This window comes from Microcebus murinus, chromosome 6, assembly GCF_040939455.1.
Source record: "Microcebus murinus isolate Inina chromosome 6, M.murinus_Inina_mat1.0, whole genome shotgun sequence".
In the NCBI taxonomy this organism is placed as follows: domain Eukaryota; kingdom Metazoa; phylum Chordata; class Mammalia; order Primates; family Cheirogaleidae; genus Microcebus; species Microcebus murinus.
Window position 1 is genome coordinate 82347515 of NC_134109.1, and position 24378 is coordinate 82371892.

General features: G+C 41.7%; 2 protein-coding genes across 5 annotated transcripts in view; one reads left to right on the forward strand and one right to left on the reverse strand.

The window, feature by feature from the left end:
* Positions 1-2355: 2355 nt before the first annotated feature.
* On the reverse strand, positions 2356-14966 carry ZSCAN29 (zinc finger and SCAN domain containing 29). Of its 3 annotated transcripts, XM_012766610.3 has the most exons (6): positions 14448-14966; positions 13483-13920; positions 12460-12664; positions 10115-10813; positions 6135-6602; positions 2356-3848 (listed from the first exon to the last, which is right to left on the reverse strand). In XM_012766610.3, the coding sequence occupies exons 2-6, from the start codon at positions 13798-13800 to the stop codon at positions 2980-2982; spliced, it is 2559 nt and encodes an 852-aa protein (XP_012622064.1). In that variant the 5' UTR covers positions 13801-13920; positions 14448-14966; the 3' UTR covers positions 2356-2979. The 3 variants fall into 3 exon arrangements, with proteins under 3 accessions (XP_012622064.1, XP_075860418.1, XP_075860419.1); XM_076004303.1 differs by having other exon boundaries at positions 13483-14966; XM_076004304.1 differs by lacking the exon at positions 14448-14966 and having other exon boundaries at positions 10115-10779; positions 13483-13699.
* TUBGCP4 (tubulin gamma complex component 4) overlaps positions 14957-24378 on the forward strand; it is a 30978-nt gene continuing 21556 nt past the window's right edge. For both annotated transcript variants that reach the window (XM_012766617.3, XM_012766619.3), the window contains exons 1-5: positions 14957-15295; positions 19650-19778; positions 21744-21866; positions 22593-22646; positions 23090-23146. In XM_012766617.3, the coding sequence (XP_012622071.1) occupies positions 15218-15295; positions 19650-19778; positions 21744-21866; positions 22593-22646; positions 23090-23146 (441 nt within the window). In that variant the 5' untranslated portion in view covers positions 14957-15217. The remainder of the gene's footprint in view (positions 15296-19649; positions 19779-21743; positions 21867-22592; positions 22647-23089; positions 23147-24378) is intronic.

Here is a 24378-nt window from a genome sequence, read left to right on the forward strand (position 1 = left end):
TTGCACATTCTTTTCATCTGGAGGTTGAGGGGGTTGGTCTTGGGTCTTTTAGGATAAGACTTGCTCTCCATGTCATTATCACGGGTCCTGATGGATTGTGGATATGTATACAGATACCAAGGAAGGACTTTTATTCTCATTTCTTTTACTATATTCTAATTTGTTCCTCTGCCTAGAACATAAAGATTTAGACAGGCATACTTCTACTAATCTCACACAGGGAGCCAAAGCAAGCAGGTAAAGATTTATCTTTTCCTACCACCAACATGATCATAATTTGCATATATATATATATAAAACACTTGAAGAAACACCAGGCACTTTATAGATGTAATTTTTATTAACATGGTATCCCTGAGAGGCAGATTAGGTGTAAACATTATTCTGCTTTACAGAAAGGGAAATATAGGCAGGTTGACGTCCACACAAGATATCTGGAACCACAACTCATATCTGTTGATATCACAACCAATGCTTTTTTCCCACAGACTATATATAGATATACTAAAGATAATAATCTCTTATTTGACATTACAGCACACTTCCTACAAAGCCTCAGATCCTGAGGCTTTGCTTTTAGACTGGTGTTTCTTGTACCTTCCTGTCTGCTTAGGCAACATAATTGAGATACCATTTTCCCTCAACACCAGAACCCTAATTAATCTCTCATCTAACACAGTAAACTATTATCGAATATTCTGTCTCTCTCCTCTCTCAGATCTCATTCCAGCCACAGGATTCTAATTAAATATGAATGTGAAACAGCTTCTTATCCCATGTCTTGGACATCTGGCCATGTTCATCTTTACACTGACCTGCCCACCAAAATATCTTTAATAGATACTGTTTCTGACCTTTGTCTCCCATAGGAGCTAGTCCCCTAAAACTGCTCATTCCCCCTGGGGCCAGCTAGCTATTTCCTTATCAATAAGTACAGCACAGTACCTTATTTACTCTCAATGATGGGTGTCCCCCCTTGTGGTCTACCTCTGGCACTCCGTGTTTCAGCTAGATTTTCTGTTTACTGCAAAGCTCATACGATACTGTCCTCAAGTTTTGTGCTGCTCCAAGCTTTATCTAACAATCCTTACAGTCTGTCCTTTGCTGTTTGCTCCATTTATACAAAACAACTTGCTTCCCCATTTTCTGTGACCTACCCAACACTTAATTTTGCAACTAGTTTTGGAAAGTTCATCCTACCCTAATTTACCCAGTAACTTTCCCTCCTTTTAATACTTCCTGCTTCATGAAGCCTTCCTGAATAAAGAGAATACCTCCCAGATTTTTTTTTTCTTTTTTTTTTTTTTTTTGAGACAGAGTCTGACTTTGTTGCCCAGGCTAGAGTGAGTGCCGTGGCGTCAGCCTAGCTCACAGCAACCTCAAACTCCTGGGCTCAAGCAACCCTCCTGCCTTAGCCTCCCAAGTAGCTGGGACTACAGGCATGCGCCACCATGCCCGGCTAATTTTTTCTATATTTGTATTAGTTGGCCAATTAATTTCTTTTTATTTATAGTAGAGACGGGGTCTCACTCTTGCTCAGGCTGGTTTCGAACTCCTGACCTCAAGCAATCCGCCCGCCTCGGCCTCCCAGAGTGCTAGGATTATAGGCATGAGCCACCGCGCCCGGCCTCCAGATTTTTCTTATACCAAACTCTAATGCACTGGATCATAACATTTATGGATAATGTTACTACCCAGCTTTCTAGATGTCCCTAAAACTGTTGCAACTATACACGTGTACTTATTTGTCCTTGTCATTGTCATCTGTCTTAGACTGTAAGGGCAAAGACAGGTTCTGTTTAACTTGTGCTGTACAGGGTTCATCATACTACTGTGAACATAAGAGCAATTAATTCAATTTGGTTATAAGACCAGTAATTACACTTGTGTTTGAAGAGCTGCTTTTAATTGTATACAGACTGAATGTGTGTGGGTGAGTGTGTGTATATAGACATGTATAGATTGGTAGCTCCACTGACCACAGATAATCCATCTTCCTTGCCATTTGGGTAAATAAAGGGTTGTTGGCACAGAGTGGCCTGTTTTCTCAATGCAGGGAATGCAGCAGTGGCTTCTGCTCATTGTAGGTTAGTATTGAGCATCCATGGGGGCATGACACTATACTAAGTGTTTGGATTATGGTATATGGACAATTCCCTATTGGCAACTTTAACTACATTCCCTATCACCACATCCAGACAGTTTGTTCTTTGGGCTTCTGGACCACATGGGACAGATGAAATTCAGATGAGATTGGACAGAAAGAAAAATCAAACTAGATCCTGTAAATGTAACATTATTCTATTCGAATCCTTCCTCTAGGACTTAGAAGAAACTTAAGAAATCCAGGGTTCACACCTTAGTATTTATACAAGATTTACATTATTTCCCCATATAGAATATGGGTTCTGAAAAAGATGATTCAGGGGCAGAACCAAGATGGACATTAAACTCTCCTTTAAGGTAAATGAAGAATATGCCTGACAAATATGTCAATCTGAGCACAGGGTAAGTGAGTAGGAAGTCACTCTTTGTAGCATTTCCATTATTGTATGAAGAGCTAGACCCACTTAATGAGCAGTCTCACAACTTCTCCCTGAAATGCTGTGATGGGTTTTTTCCAGTAAAAATGCAGCTGGATGACAGGATGAGTAAAGGAGGATGCATATCAAATTCATAGGACCTACTATCATGTTCTCTCTGCTTTATTGAGGGAACACCATAGGCAGTGTGAAGGAAAAGATGTTATCTGTCAATCAGATGCAGACAGGGAGAGGGATGGAAATTTTACTTTCATTCTTAAGACAAGTGCCTTGGGGATTTGACTCTAGATCCAGGAAAAACATAACAAACAGTGGCATAAATCCTGAAGAATATCCTAAGCTAGCTGGGCACAGAATAGGAGATGGATCTCACTACTGGAAGACTTTCCAAACAATACATTTATTGAGGCTCTTTCCTTTATATACCCTCAGGGGCTTACTTAGGTGCTGACTGTGACAGAAGCTTTTCTCGTGCATGGATTTCTCGGTGCTTATTAAGGGCAGAGCTTTTACTGAAGCACTTGCCACAATCGTGACACCCATAGGGTTTCTCTCCTGTGTGGGTTCTGTGATGTGCACGTAAGTCAGAACTCTTACTGAAACTCTTTCCACAGTCAAGACACACATGGGGTCTCTCTCCTGTATGTATCCTGCGATGTGCACTAAAATGAGAACTGTTATTGAAGCTTTTTCCACACTCTTCACATTGATAGGGCTTTTCTCCTGTGTGGGTTCTCTGGTGAATTATCAGGCTTGAGCTCTGATTGAAGCGTTTCCCACACTCACCACATTGATAAGGTTTCTCTCCTGTGTGGATTCTCCTATGGGTGATAAAATTTGAACTGTCACGGAAACTCTTCCCACAGTCGAGACACTTATAAGGCTTCTCTCCAGTGTGGATTCTCCGGTGTCTAATAAGGCGTGCACTCCGACTGAAGCTTTTTCCACAGTCGGCACATTTATATGGATTTTCTACCTGGTGGGGTAGCTGATGCATGAGAAGGGAGTTTGGGCCAAAGTTTTTACTGTATCTGAGATATTTATAGGGTCTCTCTCCCAAGCAAGGTCTCTGATGACTTAGGACTTTACCTAAACTCTTCTCTGGGAGTGTCAGTTTTACTCTTTTCTCCCCTGGGATCTTTTCCCATTGTCTTCCTGGTATGCATTCACTCTCACTGCCTTTACTTTGATTAAGATGACGGGGAATTTTCCTTTCAGACCTTGCAAGTAGTGTCCTATGCAGCTGTACTTCCTCAGAAATATCCCGTTTTGTATTCTCTTCATTCTCAAATCCAGCCTCAAAACCTGAGAGAAGAACAGAATTTAAAAAGTTATCTATTTCCTTAATTGTATTTGCCAGGACAAAGTAAACTTGGGAAAATCAAGTATTACATTAGATGATTTAAGATAGAAGTTAGGGAGCTCTATATAGATCCCAAATAACTACCTTTATTAAAATTCCAGTGTTTTACTTCTCTACTTAGTATTACATGCTTCTCATCTACACAGGGGCTGATTAATATATTCTTTTAATCCTTGGATACCCATGATCTTCAGAAAATCCCCTTAGTACAGCAAGGAAAACTCACCAGGTTTTAGAAAAGACTATCACCATGTTTATATAGGAAAGATACTTTCTAATGCTATATTTTTGCCATATCTCAGGCCTATCATGGTATTCTTATTCATGTTCTTTGCTGGTGACTATATAGAAGGGAATGTCCAGGAGACTTTTGGGGAAACTTTTATATCCAGAAAGAGCTTTATGAGTCCTCTTCCCCTCACATTCCTTTATATGTTGGAAATAAAAATAGGGTAGAAGCCGGGTGCAGTGGCTCATGCCTAAGTCCTAGCACTCTGGAAGGCTGAGGTGGAAGGATTGCTTAAGCTCAGGAGTTTGAGACCAGCCTGAGCAAGAGCAAGACCCTGTCTCTACTAAAATTAACTGGGTGCCCTGGCATGTGCCTGTAGTCCCAGCTACTTTGGAGGCTGAGGCAGAAGGATGGCGTGAACCTAAGAATTTGAGGTTGCAGTGAGCTATGATGACACCACTATACTCTACACAGGGCAACAGAACAAGACTCTGTCTCAAACAACAACAACAACAAAAAAAAAACAGGGCATAAAAATACTTAGTGTCTTTCACTATGAACAAATGCCAGACTTCTTTGGGCCTAGGCTATGAGAATTGGTACTTATTCAGATATTTCAGGTATATTCTGGATCCCAGATTCCCTGGACTAAATCTAAGAGCAAAAGAATGCTGAGTGTCAGCCTATACCCCCTAAAGAAGTATTTCCACCCAGAAGCCTTATGAGATGTTGCATGAAATAAAGATTCACTAGATTAAATGAGAAGTCAGAACCTTAAATATATGATTATTTATTATAAGTCTCCAAGATGAGTATTTCTCAAACCTAGAAGCCATTTTTTTAGTAGACTATATCGATATCCCATGGAACACACTTAAAGAATGCTCATCTAAAGGACTTAGGGAAATGAAAACTAGTATTTACTGAATACCGACTACACGCCTAGGCACTATGCTAGCTGCTGTACCACAGTACTCCATTTACATCCACCCTATGAGGGAAGTCTAAATATATAAGCAAACTTGGAGGTTAAGTAACTTGCTCCAGGTCACTCAGCTAATAAACAATAGATTCCAGATTCATATACATGTACATGTATGATTCCAAAATCAGGACTCTTCTTCCCCCAAGGAAGGAAGCCATTCTGAATTATTTTTTTCTTACAGAGCAGCTAAGATACAAAGGGTCAGTTCCCTCAGAAACCTCAGACTTTTGCAAAAGTGTGTCTGAAGAAAAGGGTTATCAATTTTTCATGTATGTGAATAAAGGAGACAGAAGAAAAATATATAAATGAGTATGAACTTTTAAAATCACCTTTATCCTACTATGGGTACGATATGCTACTTAGAAATGTTAGCTTTCAGATTCCCTGTTAGGTAAACTGACTGGAAACCTAGCACCTCACACACAGATGACAGCAAATTTATAAAGTCTGCAACTATCTCAGATTGGTGCTGTAGTGTGAGGAGCAAAGTCACATAAATAATTTGTATCCCCTCACTGAGCTGCTTGAATAGATAAGAAACATGCGTGGTTATAAGAAGAATCCAGGAAAGCTGGGTATACAGGCCAGTTCTCAATCTGATGGCTTCTAAATCCTACTGCCCTCCCTTTGCTATTTTTTTTTTTTTTTTTTTTTGAGACAGAGTCTCACTCTGTTGCCCAGGCTAGAGTGCCATGGTGTCAGCCTAGCTCACAGCAACCTGAAACTACTGGGCTCAAGCAATCCTTCTGCCTCAGCCTCCTGAGTAGCTAGGACCTCAGGCATGCACCACCATGCCCGGCTAATTTTTTTTTATATATATATTTTTTAGTTGTCCAGCTAATTTCTTTCTATTTTAGTAGAGACAGGGTCTCTCTCTTGCTCAGGCTGGTCTCAAACTCCTGACCTTGAGTGATCCTCCAGCCTCAGCCTCCCAGAGTGTTAGGATTACAGGTGTGAGCCACCACGGCCAGCCTCCCTTTGCTATTTATACCTTAAGAAGTGAAAGAATCTTACCACTGGGGCTCTGGAATAAGACCGGAGCCCGGGTTATGTCAGCCTCTGGGGGTATCTCAGTATCCTCTTCATCATCATCAGAATCTTCCTCTATGGCCTCCTCTGCCTCCTCAGCTTGCTTCTCAGCTTCAGCTTCACTGGTCCCCTGGATGGGGCAAGAAGCTGTTTCTTCCTGGCTATCACTGGGTGGGGCAGCAACCCGAGCACTCACCAAAGCATCCATCTCTTCAAAGAAGGGACAGGTCTCTGGTGCTTGGCCATTCTTGACTTTCCGGTAGCTGGTTTGCAGGCTTTTAAACTTGGTCCGACACTGCTCTGGGGTCCTAAGGAAGCCATATTCCCATAACCTCTCAGCCACTGCTCCATACAACTGGCTGTTGCGGTGACAGTTCCGGAGGGCTTCGTAAAACTGAGTCTCACTAAGAATACCAAGGTAAGTCTTGGTCTCTTCATAGCCCCAGTGTACACCTGCCACCAGAAGAGAAATTTCAGCACCACTTAATCCAGAGCTTTATAACCTTAATTCCTATTAAGTCCTGTCATCTGCATCATGAAAAATCACCTAAGCTTGAGTTCCTAGATGAAAAAGTAAAAATACTTAATGTTTCCAAAATCAATATAAACTCATAGAATGTTTTGCTTCTCTATGTCCTTTGGCAATTTCACAAAAACTTTTATTCATAAATTGTTTAGCCATATAAAAAGGAAGCCTTTCCACCTAATCCCTGAAACAGTCATTATATATACTGAGGCAAGTGTATAGAATGCATTTTCCCAAACTTTTAGTAGTTTTTCCTGGCATTCTGATCCTAACTAGAAGAATCACTGGTCAGGAGAAGAAGACCCCAATAAATCGCTGTCAGCCATAAGTCATCCCTAGTTTCTCTGATCATTCTTTTTCCACCTGCCCTACTTCCTTATGAATTCTGTTTCCCAAAGAATAACTTAAAACTGTAAGGAACTGCCTCTTTCAGAATCACACTGCTGCCTAATCCCTATTATGGCCTTTCTTCACTTGCCATCTCAAATAAACAAGCCTAGCAATAGCAAAGATCTGAAGGGCACAATGTAAGGACCTTATAAGCATGCATCTCATCCATAGGGGTGAAAGACTGGCAGAAGCTGGAATGAAGAAAGAAGCAAGAGCAGATAGTATTTTCAGGCCTGAACACATGCTAGCATGGCAGGTCCCCCACCTGGGCAGCACTTTCAGGAAAGCAACATCAGGGTGGTTATAGTCTTTGCTCCCTGAAGGTGCTCAAGATAGAGGGAAGGGAGTTTCAAAGGGACTTCCTACTACCTGAGAGTCAGCAGAGGTTAGATTTCTTCCATTATCCTCCACTCTCTGCGAGTAAAGAACAAGAAAGAATTAGGTTATTAAGTATGAAATGTCCAATTTCCTTAAGTACTAAGTTTGACCATTGATATCTGACATTCCATTTTGACACTTCTTGTTTTATTTTTATTGTGAAGGTACATCCTCAGTCATTCAAATGGGATTATCTTTCACATTTTCTTTTAGAGCAATTTTTGTGAAACCATGGATAAGCCAAAAATTTATGTTATAAGTTCTGTTGTGGAAGCAATGCTGTACAGACAGCTCAAAATATCAATGAAGTGTTTGGGAAGGATGTGGCTAATGGACACACAGTGTGACTATGGTTTCAGAAGTTCCATTCTGGCGATTTTATTCTTGGAAATGAGCCACATGGATGACCTGAGACCAAGGTGGATAATGATGAGCTGAAAGCTGTAGTGGAACCGAATCCATCTCAACCTACACATGAATTAGCAGCAAGGTTTGAGGTTACTATTCCAACAGTACTGGACCATTTGAAACAATTCAGCAGGGTAAAGAAACTATATAGATGGGTACTGCATGAAATAAACACCAGAAGAGAAATCATCTCAAAGCTTGCCTTTCTTTGCTGTCATTACATAAAGGGGAACCATTTCTACACTATATTGTCACATGTGATAAAAAATGGATTCCTTTTGACAATTGCAAGCATTCGGCATAATGGTTGAAGTGCCAAAACACAGTCCAAAACTTAATATTCAAAAAAAGCTAATGGTGTCTGGTGGTCCAGCACTGCTATTATCCACTACAGCTTCATGAAACCTGGTCAATCGATTTTAGCAGATGTCTACTGCAACCAATTGGATGAAATGATGAGGATGCTTGCAGTTAAGCAGCTGAGATTGGTCAATAGACAAGCCAATCCTCTTGCAAGACAACATTTGACCATATGTTGTACAAACAATGCTGCTCAAACTAGATGCAGGAGTTGGAACTCTCTGTCATCCACCATATTCATTAGACCTTGCACCACTGGCTACCACTTCTCTTTCAGGCTTTGTACCACTTCTTGCAGGGAAAAATATTCAATTCTTAACAAGCTGTGAAAAACACCTTTCATGATTTCATTCCTACTCGGTCTCCAGGCTTCCCTGCTGGCATAAATAAGCTGCCGTTAAGATGACAAAACTGTGTTGATAGTATAGATACATACTTTGATTACTTTTATTGGTTTTTGCTTGAGATATAATAAACTAATCTTTTGATTTGAAATTGGACATTTCATTTTTAATGACCCAGTAGAAGATGAGAAAAAGCAACAAAAAAGATGAAAAGAACAAAGATAATGAAATAGCATTTAGCATATGTGCCATGTTTGTGATTGACCTACATATATTTATGTCAGTGATAATAAAAGAAAAGGAATGAAGAAAAAAGAGAAAGGAAAAAGTAGAAGACAAGAAGGCTAGAACAGAACTAATCATGCATATAATAAAAAATGGAAGGAAAAGATCACTGTTCACAAAGGAACAACTTCAGAGATGTAGTACTACTGCCCTGCCCCACTTTACAGTTGACAAAATGGAAACTTATAATAGTTAGATAACTGCCAATGTCACCCAGCTGATTAGTGATCATCAGGATTAGAATCTAAGCCTCCGGAATCATACTTTGGTGCTCTTCCCACAACAGCATAGTTATACAAATTATATCAACAATAATAGGTTGATAATCCTTTTAAAAGGATTCCATAGGCAAAAACATTTCAATATAGAGTGTTAAACAAGCTTTGTTGCTTGTTGATCAGGACTTCTTGATCCTGTTAAAATACCAGCATATATTGTGAATATCAGAGAGAAGACTTATAAAATGTTTGCCCAACTTTGGGCAATTCTTCACTGTACTATTTTAAGTAAAACTGAAAACATAATAAACTGACTTTGAGATTTGAGAGAGTAAAAGATAAAATATTTAAAGCACCAAGTTCACATGAGGTGCTCAATAAACACTAGTTCCCCTTAAAGATAATACAATGCCACATTTTTCTCAGTGAACCTGCAATGATTTTAAGAATAGGAAAAAAATATTTTCATAAAGAAATGGAAGGGGCTGGGCGCAGTGGCTCACACCTGTAATCCTAGCATTCTGGGAGACTGAGGCAGAAGGATCATTTGAGCTCAGGAGTTCAAGACCAGCCTGAGCAAGAGTGAGACCCCCGTCTCTACTAAAAATAGAAAGAAGTTAATTGGACAGCTAAAAACATATAGAAAAAATTAGCTGGGCATGGTAGTGCATGCCTGTAGTCCCAGCTACTCAGGAGGCTGAGGCAGAAGGATCACTTGAGCCCAGGACTTTGAGGTTGCTAAGAGCTAGGCTGACGCCACGGCACTCTAGCCTGGGCAACACAGAGAGACTCTGTCTCAAAAGAAAAAAAAAAAAGAAATGGAAGGAATGACATTCCTTTTCAAGACTCTGAATTTTCTGAGGGTATTTCTTTCAAAGGTCTAAATTTATTCCCTATTTTCTCACTGATTTTCCCACAAAAAGAGAATGAAATATACATAGAATTAAGAAATGTTTCTTGTGAAGGTGGCAGGTGACATTGAGCTTCCTGACTACGCATCCAGTCTCATTGTTCCCCAAGTCTAATCCCAAAACCACAAAAAGAAAAATTTCTTACCACTTGGGCTTCTAAACAGGACAGGTGCAGATGAGTTGTCAGGATCTTGTGCGGGCCCCTCCAGATCCACTTCATCACTGTCAGAGTCTTCAGCCACAGCCTCTTCTGCTCCCTCATGTTGCCAGCTGCCCTGCTCTGGCTCCTCAGTCTCAGCATCACTGCCCATCAGTCCAGAGTGAGAGGCTGCCTCTTCCAGGCCATTACTGGGCAGGGCAATTACCTGGGCGCTCATCAGGGCTTCCATCTCTTCAAAGAAGGGACAGGCCTCAGGTGGGTGGCCACTCTTGACTTTCCGATAGCTCTTCTGGAGACCTTTGAACTTGGTCCGACACTGTTCCAGGGTCCGGAGGAAGCCATACTCCCGGAGCCGCTCAGCCACAGCCCCATACACTTGGCTGTTTCGATGACAGTTTCGGAGAGCCTCATAAAACTCAGTCTGGCTGAGAATTGCGAGGAGAGTTCTGGTCTCTTCATAGCCCCAGTGCACACCTGCCACTTTCTCATCTTCAAAGCCCCAGTGATCTTGTTCTACCCAGCTTCTTCTCTCTCTTTTGGATGGTAACAGATCAGCATGCACTCGTTTATCTCCTCTGTGGCTGCCTCTTGGGGATTCTTTTTCCTTGGAGCCCAGCAGATCTGGGATCCATGGCTCTCCTTGCTCCAACCTGGAGACCACACCGGATTTAGGAAATGGAAATCCTGCTTGCAGGGAAGCAAACAAAGGGTATCATAGTTTGGACAGATCATAAAAGAAAAAAACAAAAAAAACACTCTGAATTCAGTCCTGTCTTTTTTATCCAAGAGGATTATAAAGAAAGTGTCTAGGGAAGTGTTTTCAGAAAGTTCAATGGGTTGAAGAAAGTGGGGAAAATACAGGAAACCTCAAAAGATGAGAAATACTTTATTTTCCATAGCAAGGTGACAAGAGGAAAAAGTTCTGTTGTGTGTTCAGAGCAGATAATTCTATTCCAAGTAGTTCCCTAGCCCTCATGACTACTGTAGGCAGGCAGGTCTTAGCTGGAAAGTCATCACCTGTCTCCTACTATTCTTTACCTAGGGCTAGAGAATTAAACTCAGAGTGATTTCAAGGAGAGAAGGGGAGATCGTCTTCAACTCATCTGTTTCCCTCACACTCAGTCACCAAGTTCTAAAGGTGCTTCCCTTAGTATGTCCTTCCTCTCCATTCCTACTGCCACCATCTAAGTCCAGACTCCTTATCCTCTCACACCTGGATAACTCAGAAATCACTGTGTTCTGACCACAGGCTCTTGCTTCCACAGCTCACATGCTTTCCTGCTGACTCTTAACCTTAGTGTCTACCATCACTACCCATTTCTGTTAGACTCTTTTCTCTAGAACACAGCATACTTTTATTCATCACTATCTGCCTTTCCTTTAACTCCTTTCCTCCTATCCAAATTCAACCCATCCTTCAAGAAGCTGTATTTTTTAGTGCCCCCAAGAAGCCTTCCATCAGCACACCCTCATCTCCCACTCTGCCAGACCTCTAAAGTACTCACACAATTGAACAAGTCATCGTTTGGCATTGTTTCAATACAGTTCAGTTCAGTATACATTTTATAGTCTGCTGTTGTGTACTCAAGCATATTATAAGTTCTTTGAAGATATAAACCTTTTCTTGTTGCAGAGTACCCTGCAAGTGTTAAACACATGGTAGGTGTTCAAAAACTGATCAATCCTGCAAGTCTGTGTGTGAGGTTGAGGGATTTCATCTGGATGGTTAAACAGAGACAGTTACCAAACCTGCTGAGAAGGCTGTTGTCTTGGTTGATAAGATCAGAATTCAAAACAACCTCAACAAGTTTTAAATGAAATGATCAAAATTCTGAAGTAAAATTCTTACCTCTATCTAACAGACTTTTACTAGAATAATATATAACTTAGTTCTGTACAATTAACATAATACTTGAAGAACTTAAAAGTTCCAAAGTAACAAAAACTTAGGTCTAAAGAATGAATCTTTTGGGGAAAGAGTAAAGAAACAAATACAGTTTAATTCGGAGAAGGAAAACAACTAAAAGGAAGATGTGCCTTCAAGTATAGAAAAGAATTTTCATCTAGAAAATAGTGACCTACTATCATCATTACTAAGAAATAGTAAAACACGGATAAAAGGATAAAAACTCGGGAGTCATTCTCTAGCAGACTTGTCAAAAGAGGTAACATAAGAGTACTTACTGTACCAGAGGGCTAAACTACATGTCTTCAGGAGATCCCCAGCAACCACATACTCTACAGTTTCCACTCATTCCTAAAATCCCTTTCCCAATCCTACTTCCCAATTTAGTGGGCACTCTATCTTCCCATATGAATCTACTCCTCACCGCTCCTTTGAAAAGGTCTGAGCTTCTCCTTTGGGTTCATCTGCTCCTGTGGTCCCAGGTCTGGGCTTCTTGCCCTCTCTTTCTTGGGTACACCCCTGGGCTGGGGTTCCACTGACTCCTGCCGAACACTTAATAACTCTCGTGATGCTTTCAGGGGTGCCATCTTCTCCGAGCGCACTTCCTGCCCCTTCACAGAGACTGTGACCTAGAAACAACCCCCATTAATTGTCACTGCAAGGTCATAATGAGGGGCATTCCTAGAGGAGACTGTTTAATACCCCAAAAGAGATCATCCTTCTGGGACATGGTTAGGGTTGTAGGGGTTGGGGAGGTTAAAGCCAACAAGGGTCTTATTCTATTATCATTACCTTAGAGCAGCTGGAACTCCAGAAGGAAAAGATCAAAATAGTAAACCCAACTACAGGCTGAAAAAAAAATTTCCTTTTCGGCCGGGCGCAGTGGCTCACGCCTGTAATCCTAGCACTCTGGGAGGCCAAGGCGGGCAGATTGCTGGAGGTCAGGAGTTTGAAACCAGCCTGAGCAAGAGTGAAACCCCTGTCTCTACTATAAATAGGAAGAAATTAATTGGCCAGCTAAAAATATATATAGAAAAAATTAGCTGGGTTTGGTGGCGCATGCCTGTAGTCCCAGCTACTCGGGAAGCTGAGACAGAAGGATCACTTGAGCCCAGGAGATTGAGGTTGCTGTGAGCTGGGCTGACGCCATGGCACTCACTCTAGCCAGGGCAACAAAGCGAGATTCTGTCTCAAAAAAATAAATTTCCTTTTCTTCCCTCTTAAGAAACTGGGAAACTAGGAAAAACTCATGACAGGGTAGGCAAAGGTACACCCAGGTAGCATCTCCAGATAAGCACTATCTGAAAAAGTTACCTGGTCCAGACCAGAAGTATAAGTATCACCAAGGGAGACTATGCCCCTTTTTAAGCCTGTCTATACCTTAATTTGGCCCTCTATCCTTGCCCCTTCCCAATCTCACACTTTTGAATTCCCCCTCCCTTCTCACCGAACATCCAGGTCTTCCAGGCTCTCTTTCTAAATCTTCCACCAGAGTCACTGCCTCCTCTCCACTTTCTGGACATTGCTCCTGTACCCAATTCTGGATCTCCCCAGGTAAGATGGTCAGGAACTGCTCTAGCACCAACAATTCTACAATCTGCTCCTTGGTGCGCACCTCCGGCCTTAGCCACCGACAGCAAAGTTCCCAGAGTTGGCTGAAAGCCTCCCGGGGCCCAGCCACCTCCTGGTAATGGAATCTCCTGAAGCGCTGCCTGAAGGTCTCAGAGTTAGTGCCATTCCCTCTCATAGTGGGTTTGGCCATCATTCACAGCAGAAAGCAGCTTCCCTCCACTTAAGGGTCTGGGTTCCAGGGCTTACACCTATCTTCCCATGTCCTTGGAGAATCACCTGCAGATGAGTCTCTCTCTGTAAGAGGAGTTTCTTCCTAGGGTAGAGAGAGATGGCACTATCAGAAGGAATATATTCATATGTGTAAAGTCTTGGCAGAGCTGGCCTGACTTCCCATATGCTCCAAGTGGCCATATGAGGTAGCACCATCTTCAGGGCAGCAAGCCAACACTGAGCATGAAGGAAAGAGACCTTTCAAAGTCTGCATTTCTGGGTGACTTCCGGAGCGGCCCCAGGAAGCAGCAGGGGATATAAAGTACTGTCTGATCCTCTCCCACCCCCCTCAAGTCTGTTCCCATTTAATTTCCCTGATCAATGTTGCACAATGAGTTCGAACCATATGGGAGACCTGGAGCTCAAGATGATCTAACGGAAAGTCACTATCCTGCTGAAGGCAAAAAAGCCTCTAACCTCTGCAGTCCTTCCCAAGGCCCTCTGAGTCCGCCCCGCCCCCTCAGACGCCACAACCACCAATTCCCACCCCAAACAAAAATCAAGTCCTCAAGGGTCTTTGTTTTGCCCTCAGAGAAGTAACCGCTCAGCAAGGGTTCGGGAGCTACTAACGGGAAACCTCGCGCATGGAGAGAAGTTGGTTTTGCCTCCTGAAGCGAGGACCAGGTGGGCTTGGGGAGAGTCACACTGAGTTGGAGGTAGTCCGAGTGGGCAGTAGTAGGAATGGGTTTCCTGAGGACGAGCTCGGGTGCTAGGCGAAGGCTCCGAGCGCTGCGGGGTCGCGGGCGCAGGGCTCAGTTCTAGGAGCGGCGGGTGCGGGGTTCCGGCCTCTTTGTCTCCGCTCCCTCCGGCCGGGTTACTCTCGGAGCTGTCGTCCAGTCCCTCCAGAGGCCTCTGACCAGGCCAAGGCGCCCTGAGGGCACCGTCCAATCCAGCCCTGGGAGCGTCTCCCTCTCGAGCTGTCCTCAACCCACTCGCATCCCTGTCCCCGGGCCAGCCTCACCCACTCGGGTCCAGCCCCAAGCCCCCAGCCCCTGCTCTCCAGCCTCCCAGCCCGGCTCCCAAACCGGAAGTCCGAGCGGGCGCCTCGGGGCACCAAGGGCGCATGCGCGAGGGCAACTCCCGCTACTCCCATCTCCGCAGAACTGAGGCGGGAGCGAGCGGGTGTCCTAGCTGGGCGCGCTTCCGGGGCTCGACTCGAGACCACTTCCCCGCTTCCCGTCCGCTCTTCCTGCATCATTTGTCTTGGCGGGTTCATTCAGGACAAACCGCCCGACACAGGGGCCTGTGCGCGTGTCGCAGGGGCAGTATTCGCCCCCGCGTTTGCCTGGAAGGGCGCTGGAGGAGGTGACGTAGCTAGGGACTCGAAGTCCGCCGTAGGAATGATCCACGAACTGCTCTTGGCTCTGAGCGGGTACCCAGGGTCCATTTTCACCTGGAACAAACGGAGTGGCCTCCAGGTACTGTCCGGCTCAGAGCGCGGAAACTAGGGAGCGCGGAAGGCGTGGGTCTGAGCCTGAGGGGAGGAGCCTGAGGGGCGGGGCTTGCAGGGCTCTGGGCGTGCCCCTGCGCAGGCTGCTGAGGGCGGAGCCCTCGGGGCCTCAGGGCGATGTAAACACCTGGAGAGGGCTGGGCCCAGGCTGGGGAGCAGAAGGCTGGCCTCCCGTGGCCCCGCCTTTGTGGGGAATCGAGGACAGGGCCTAAGGTCGAGGTGTCTGAGCGAGAGTTGCTGGGGAACGATATAAAAGTGAGGGAGTCACTTTTTACTATTTATTTTCAGGCTTGTATTCTGTTTCAAAGTGAGTTTTGAAGGCTGGTCCAAATACACAGCACCCAAACACCCAATACGTGCTCGGGAACTGTGTTTTTCATTTTCTTGAATGAAAAAATGAATTCGAGAGTGTTTAGTGTTTCCCTCATTGCTCCTTTCCCAGGACATTTCTGCACTAGGTGAAGAACTTGGTAGGGGGCTTTCGTGTAACCAGGAATGTATGAGGAGTGTTATATATTGTGCGTATGCATTATCTCATTTAATCCTCATAATTTATATCCATTTTACGGATTAACCCAGGTTTAGGATGTTAAATAACTACCAGGAGCACATAGCTAGTAATTAGCAGAGCTTCGTTTTGAACCCAGGTCTTTCTGGATTCAGTATCTGAACTACTCTTATGTGTTCAGGTAATGTTATCTAATGCTCTCAATAACTTGGCCACTTAGGTATTGTTAGCACCAGTTTACGAATGAGCAAACTGAAGCTTAGAGAGCTTTGTGCTGGCTAATCTTGGTAGTGGCAAGATAGGTCTGTCTGATCACAAAGTTATGCATATTCCTGGGAGAACTGGCAATATAGACTATAGAAGAGCAGAAAAAGTACGGTCTTACTTTATAAAACTTATCAATCGAACAGATTCTTCTTCTTTATGGATGTGTATTTGGGCTTTGGGAGTTTAGGTGAGTTTTTTTTAAATAAATAAATGAGGTGAAGATTTGTATGGAGTCTAAATTGTCACTTTTCATTGTGTAGATCTTTGAAGACTGAGTTGGTATTTCACTTTTCCATTGTAGAACTTAGCACGGTGCCAGGCATATAAGAGGAAATAAATGTTCAGGAAGCATATGAGTGCTTGACTATCTGGAATAAGACAACATAACACTATCAGAAAAATAGCTGAGGTGGGAGCTGGGGGAGAGAGCCACAAGTAATTCATCCTTTTCCTTCCTTTCCTATAAAAAAATCTCAATCAGGTATTTTCTTCCTTTTCATACTTAAGGTGTCAGCTTTAAAGTCACTGCTCAGAAAAACTTTCTCTGACCACATTTTAAATTGAGGATCCTCCCCTTATGCCATTATTCTCTATCGCAGAAACTTGTTTATTTCCCTTATAGTACTTAACACAACTCGTAATTATTGTTGTTACCTGTTTATAGTCTTTCTCCCACATAGATTGCCCACGGGAGACAAAGACAGCATTGGTCTTCTTTCATGTACCTGGAACACCTAGCACAGTTTCTGCCACATAGCAGGTGTTTAGATATTTATGGAAAACAAGAAGACAAAAACAGCAAATATTGTATACTTTCTGCAGAGCAGTGTTTTTCACATTTGAATAAAGGGAAAAACTGTCATCAGTGTCCATTGTTGATGACAATTATTTTTATTATAATATTGAATATATTCATAATAAGCTAGGCATAAACTCAAGCATATTGCTCTTAAATGTAAAACCACATATTTTTATAAATTAAATATAAACAAAACTACCAAATCAAATTCAGATTAATATTACTCTAATGCAGGGTTTCTCAGCCTGTTCATATGAATATGTACAGCATATATTGCACAAAATGGTATCAGTAACTTCAAGGTATTGTTTGTCATTTAGAATAATTAGATCTTAAACTTTTCTAGAACTCTACTAACAAATGACAATTTGCACAGGGGTATCACCTGATAACTGGGTACAGATGGTACCCTGGTTCATGATAAAAAAATTGCTTATATGTATTGAGTACTTGCTATGGGCTTGGCACATTTGCTTTACATGTTGATTTAATCTTCATAATTATTATCTCCACCTTATAGGTATGAAACCTGAGGCATACAGAGGTATAGTAACTTGCCTAAGCTTTCAGGCAAGTAAAAGGCAACTCAGGAATTCCAACCCGATTCTGGCTCCAAAGACCAGGTTCTTAAGTACTATGTCATGCTACCTCTTAAGTTATTAACTTGAAGATATGATTAGCATTGTGTCATTAAAATTTACATTAAATGGATTCCTAGTCATATTATCATGTACTCAGTAACAGAAAAAATCTTTGCCTATTTATTACCACATTTACTGTCATAAAGATTATCTCCACAAAATATAATACTCATATGAATATATAATATGCTAAGTTCCTTTGGAGTAATAACTGTATCTGATTTTGTTCACTCTTTAGAATGTTAGCACAGTGCCTGGTAAAGAGTAGGTGTTCATTAAAAGTTGATTGAGTCTCCAAAAAAGATATACAAATGGTCAATAAGCCCATGAAAAGATGTACAATATCACTAATCATTAGAGAAATATAAATCAAAATGACAATGAGATACCACTTTCACATCCATTTGGATGGCTATTATTAAAAAAAAAAACAGACTTCAGGACAGGAAAAAAATATATAAAAAAAATTTAAAAAAAAACAGAAAATAAGTATTGGTGAGATTGTAGAGAAATTGGTAACCTTATACGTTGCTGGTGAAAATGTAAAATGATGCAGCCACTGTGGAAAATGGTATGGCAGTTTCCCAAAAAATTAAACAGAATTACCATATGATCTAGCAGTTCCACTTCTGGGTATATACCCAAAAGAGTTAAAAGTAAGGACTTTAGGGCTTTTTTTTTTTTTTTCTGGAGACAGGGTCATGCTGTGTCACCGAAGCTAGAGTACAGTGGCATGAGCATAGTTAACTGTAACCTTAACCTCCTCCCACCTTAGACTCCCAAGTAGCTGGAACTTCAGGTGTTCGCCACCCTGCCCGGCTAAGTTTTGTGTTTTTTGTAGAGATGGGGTCTCACTATGTTGCCCAGGCTGGTCTCAAACTCCTGGCCTCCAGTGATCCTCCCACCTTGGCCTCTCAAAGTGCTGGGATTGCAGGTGTGAGCCACCATGCCCGGCCTCAACAGATATTTTTACACCCATGTTCACAGAGCATTGTTCACAATAGCCAAAAGGTGGAAGCACCTCAAGTGTCCATTGACAGATGAATGAATAAATAAAATGTGTATATTAAATATACAATAGAAATTTGTTCAGCCATAAAAAGGAAGGAAATCTGACACGACCTACAATATGGATGAACCTTGAGAACATTATGCTAAGTGAAATATGCCAGTCACTACAGGAGAAATATTGAATTATTCTACTTATATGAGGTAGCTAGAATAGTCAAATTCACAGAGAGAAAGTAGAACCGTTTTTGGCAGGGGCAGGGAGAATGGGGAGTTAGTGCTTAGTAGATACAGAGTTTCAGTTGGGAGAGAAAAATTCTGGAGATGGATAGTGGTGACAGTTGCACAATAGTGTGAATGTACTTAAATGCCAGTGAACTGTATACTTGAAAATAGTTAAAATGGTTGATTTTATGTTATATATATTTTACCACAATATTTAAAAAGTTGGTTGAATGAATACATTGCCTGACTACTTTTTTCTACTTGAACTGCTGTGAAACCTTTATATAGCATATTAGGCCATCATTTGTACTTCATTTAAATTAAAAACACAATTACAAGTAACACTAATTTTATACGGCCAGGTGCTTTTGCGGATTATACTATGTTTACATTAATTTTAGATTTTTATTCTAATGAAACGAAATATAAAATTTCATAGACGGTTTGTAAATCCTAAGAAGATGTCTGAGAAACCCTTGGAGTTCGCAGACCCCAATCTGAGCAGCATTGCTAAAGAGACTTTGTTGCAACCAGTCAAAACCCTATACCTTGTAGGCCATCCCTGGAAGATTGCATAAGAAACAAGTAAGAGTGGCTGCCTCTGGGAAGGTAGACTTATTTTTAATGTACACCATTTTGTACTGTTTGAATTCTTTACCATGTGTTATCTATTTTAAAAAGCAAATAATTAGGGGATGGAAAACAGCTTCATAGTGGTTTGGAAATACCTGTATTTAGAACTTAACCAACTTAAGTGGGCGTATTGAGAAGGGAAAAAGATAAATACATAGTTTGAAATATTTTAAGTGTCCCAAAGAACAGAGAGAGTGACAAGCAGGCATCAGTGTTTGTGGCATTGTCCCTCTTCTTGCAGGTGTCCCAGGACTTCCCATTTCTCCACCCCAGTGAAACCAGCGTCTTGAATCGACTCTGCCGGCTCGGCACAGACTATATTCGTTTCACGGAGTTCATTGAACAGTACACAGGCCACGTGCAGCAACAGGTGGGATCCTGTTCTCGGGGGAATGTACACCTCTAGAGAGCAGAAGCTGTGTGAATCTATCAGTGAATACATTGGTGATTCATGTGAAATAAGTTATGGATTTCTCATCACTAGAAATAGTCACGTGAATACAAGGTCTCTAATTGTTTTTTGTATGTAATACTTAAACAAGCCTATGTGGATTTTATCTTATAGGTGAATTCCTACTTCCCCAAATTATAAAGGTACCTGTCGTACCTCTTTTTTGGGAAAAGTAATAAAAATACTCATTTTCGGCCGGGCATGGTGGCTCACGCCTGTAATCCTAGCACTCTGGGAGGCCGAGGTGGACCGATTGCTCAAGGTCAAGAGTTCAAAACCAGCCTGAGCAAGAGCGAGACCCCATCTCTACTATAAATAGAAAGAAATTAATTGGCCAATTAATATATATAGAAAAAATTATCTGGGCATGGTGGTGCATGCCTGTAGTCCCAGCTACTCAGGAGGCTGAGCCAGAAGGATTGCTTGAGCCCAGAATATTGAGATTGCTGTGAGCTAGGGTGATGCCATGGCACTCACTCTAGCCTGGGCAACAAAGCGAGACTGTTTCAAAAAAAAAAAAATACTCATTTTCTCTTTCATTTTGTGATAAAAACATTCATTTCTCTGGAATGACACAAGATCAAAACAAAATTGGCTGGCTATAACTCACTCTGGTCTGTTTCAACTTTTGTCCATACCGTTCTTATCATACCTGTAAACATTTGTTCAGGAACTACTAGCATACGCTGCATTATCTGGCTGTGCTGTGCTATAATTTATAACACCTGAACCCAAGCTTCCTATCACATCTGTTGCTGAATTCTGCTATCTTATCTCCCACCAGCAGAGCCTGATCACCTAAATCAGTACATAGCCAGAGAGGCTAGTCGTCATAGCCTCCAATCAGCTGTAAACTGCAATACCCCATGTAAAATTACTTAAGAAGGTCCTAGAAAAACACTTGCAGGTTTCTTGAATGGCAAGCTGTATTCATGTATAACCCTCTTGATGAGAGTCTCACAACTTCCCATGTTGGCTGTCAGATACATGTTTTAAGGACTTGCCAACCCAGCCAGGAGAGGGATGTTAGAAGGAAGATTCAGTTATTGATCTTCTGTCTAAAGAACTGTGATAGGAACTAAGATACAAGGATTAATAAAGTGTGGTCCTTGCCTTCATGAAGCTCTTGACCTAGTGAAGGATACACATTTAAAAAGTATAATTCAAGCACTAAATAAATATGTTGTTAAAGGTGGAGGTATTAATCCCCTAGGGAGAGTTAGAAAAGGGCTTTGTGGAGAAGAGGTGCTTGAGCTGGGTCCTGCAGGAAGAGGAGCTATTTGTTACAAAGATGCACAGTTTTAAGTAGAACACAAGTCCAAATCCACAGGGGTGAGAGACAACAGAAGCAAGGCACATCTGGTGGACTGTGGGTTGTTTAGAAATGAGGATGTGAAGTTGGAAGCAGTGAAAGATAATTTTGGAGAAATGAGTATCAGAATGCAGAAGTCACTGTATGCCATATATAGGAGATGATATTAATCTAGGGCAGTGGGAAGCCACCAAAGGGTTTTAAACTGGGAGTGATACGGTCAAAATTAAGTTGTAGAAAAATCTCCACTGACAATACTTGCTTGTTTGTAATATCTAGGTAATATCTAGGTCTGTAATATCTAGGTAATATCTAGAATAGTTGTAGAAAAATCTCCACTGACAATACTTGCTTGTTTGTAATATCTAGGTCTCCTTGGAAAATTAAAATATTGTCACATTTTAAAAGATGAGAGCTCAAAATCTCTATCTTCTATTGGGTTTTCTTCTCACTGAAGCACTGCTTTGATATGGAATTATTTAAGCAAAACCAATACCACTAACAAAGGATAATGTCTTCCTCGGGTTTCAGGGTCAAAGCTGAGAAGTTAACTTCTCTTTGTTTGATTTCAGGATCACCATCCATCTCAGCAGGGCCAAGGCGGGTTACATGGAATCTACCTGAGGGCCTTCTGCACAGGGTTGGATTCAGTTTTGCAGCCCTATCGCCAAGCACTGCTTGATTTGGAACAAGAGGTGAGAAAAAGTAGATATAGGGAACACCTCTGGAATGGCACATTAGGGCATGTTCTTGAATCTGAAGGGCCCTTTGATAAGATCAGGTTGTTCAGAGCTGTTTCCTGTGTGGCTGGAGGATTCAATGTTTTCACTGTGATTGCCCAACCCATCGTCAAAGTGGCTTATACATCATGGCACACGTTCCTTAGCTTGTAAAAGCCCTGGCTTTGGCTTCTTTGTCACCTGAAAATAGAATCAAAATCTTCTATAAATTATCAATTCTCTGTAGCCTAAAACTAACACTAAGCCCATTCTCAGATTCTCTTCTAGATTTTTTTTTTTTTTTTTTTTGAGACAGAATCTTAACTCTGTTACCTGGGCTGGAGTGCCGTGGTGTCAGCCTAGCTCACAGCAACCTCAAACTCCTGGGCTCAAGCGATCCTTCTGCCTCAGCCTCCTGAGTAGCTGGGACTACAGGCATGCACCACCATGCCCAGCTAATTTTTTCTATATATATTTTTAGTTTTCCAGCCAATTTCTTTCTATTTTTGGTAGAGATGGCATCTCGCTCTTGCTCAGGCTGGTCTCGAACTCCTGAACTCAAACGATCTGCCTGCCTCAGCCTCCCAGAGTGCTAGAATTATAGGTGTGAGCCACCATACCCAGCCTCTCTTCTAGTTTTTATAGATCAAATAGATTTGAGATATTTGGTGTGGAGCCCTAATCATATGTTTTTTATTGCAGTTCCTGGCTGACCCTCATCTCTCCATATCACATGTCAATTACTCCTTAGATCAGGTATGCTGCCCAAATAACCAAATGCTTTGGAATCTGTTGATGTTGTTAGAATAATCTAATTTGTGACACTATTTTCAAGAACTTTTCTTCTAGATTCAGAGCCCAACATTTTATATTCTGGGCATTTTGTATGCTTTACTAGATGAAAACTATTTGAAAAGTTCCAGATTTAGTTGAAACTTAATGTCCAATGTTATTGCTGTATGTTGCCATCAATATTAATAGTTACATCAGCCTCAGAAACTGCTTCTCTCTGCCATCCTCTTCCTGTCTACAGCCAACCCCACGTCACATTGCCTTAGGTGGGATACTGGATCTTGATTGCTCTGTGGTATTGCCATTTTGCCTTAAGTTGGACTATTTAGAAACAAAAGCTTTTGCTGAATTGATTTTTTTTCTTTGTCTTTGATTATATACCTTACTAATTATTTTCTACTTTATAGTTCCAGCTCCTTTTTCCCTCTGTGATGGTTGTAGTAGAACAAATTAAAAGTCAAAAGGTAAGAACTTTCCTTTTTTCTTTTGCTCTGATAAGCACTGAGGAAACATTGGTAATTAATTTTGCCTTACATTCTTTTTTTGAAGACCCTACTTTTTCGTGTTTTTTTCTTATCCATCCATTCATTCAACAATATCTACTTGGGTATCATGCTAAGTGTCAGGAATGCGAAAATAAGATATGACCCTTTCCTTAAGCACCTCCTGGTCCAGAAAGCAGAGGAAATGTTAATAGATGTACCTAACAATGTTGATGGGGTAAGAGAAAATTGCTGTGGATGTTTGGGGGCGAGAGCAATCTGCACTAAGGGTTTAGAACTATTGGGTATGGATCTTGAGGAGAAGCAGAAAGTTAATTCTTAGAAAGAAAAAAAGGATTGTGTTTGTGGTTAGAAAGCTGGCAGTTTTCTGAGAATTATGAGATCCTTGAGTGAAAGCCACGTGTGTATTTTATTAGTTAAACATGCCGAACTTTGTCACAAATTTTTATCAGTTACATTGAAAAGTTAGGGTCCCCAGTGTCAGAAGAATGTCTTTTCTGGGCAGAGGTAATAACTCTGAGGAATAAATGCTTTGAGATTTCACATTAGAAGAATCTGGTGTCTGTTGAATTGGTCCATAATTGGACCAAGTGGACAAATGGATTAAACATGTTTATCTCAAGTCTCTACATTTTTAAGCTCTTCTGTTTGTGCCTGAGCTTATTAAAGGGGTGTTCGCTTTGACTAATGTAACTAGTTAACCAGTTAATTTGCCACATGCTACTTCATTTTTTGCTGTGTAAGTGTAGAAACTTAAGTGCTCTGCTATACCCATGCTGTGTCAGCAAAGACTTAGGAAGGTGCTTTTTATCCTTTCAAAGCTGATTATCCTCATCAGATCACAGCATCCAGCTTTTATTGTGCACTTGCTCTGTGCTGGGCACTGTGGTCAGTGCTTTACGTACATTATCACATTCAGTCCTCTAAAGGGTTAAGTAGGTTAAGGAATATACGCAGGGTCACACAGGTGGTAGTAAATGGTAGAGCTGGGCTATAAACCTAGGTGTGTCTGGCCCCAGAGACTATGTTCTTAACTATATTAAACTATCTCCCCAAAGGAGAAGGGACCTTCTAGGTAAGTGGAGTTAGTGGTGGCAGCATAAGAGAGCCAGCGCTAGCTGCACATGTCAGTTGACCGTCAGCTTCCACTGGCTACAAGAAGGAGACTGGAAAATGAATAGAGGGATTGCAGA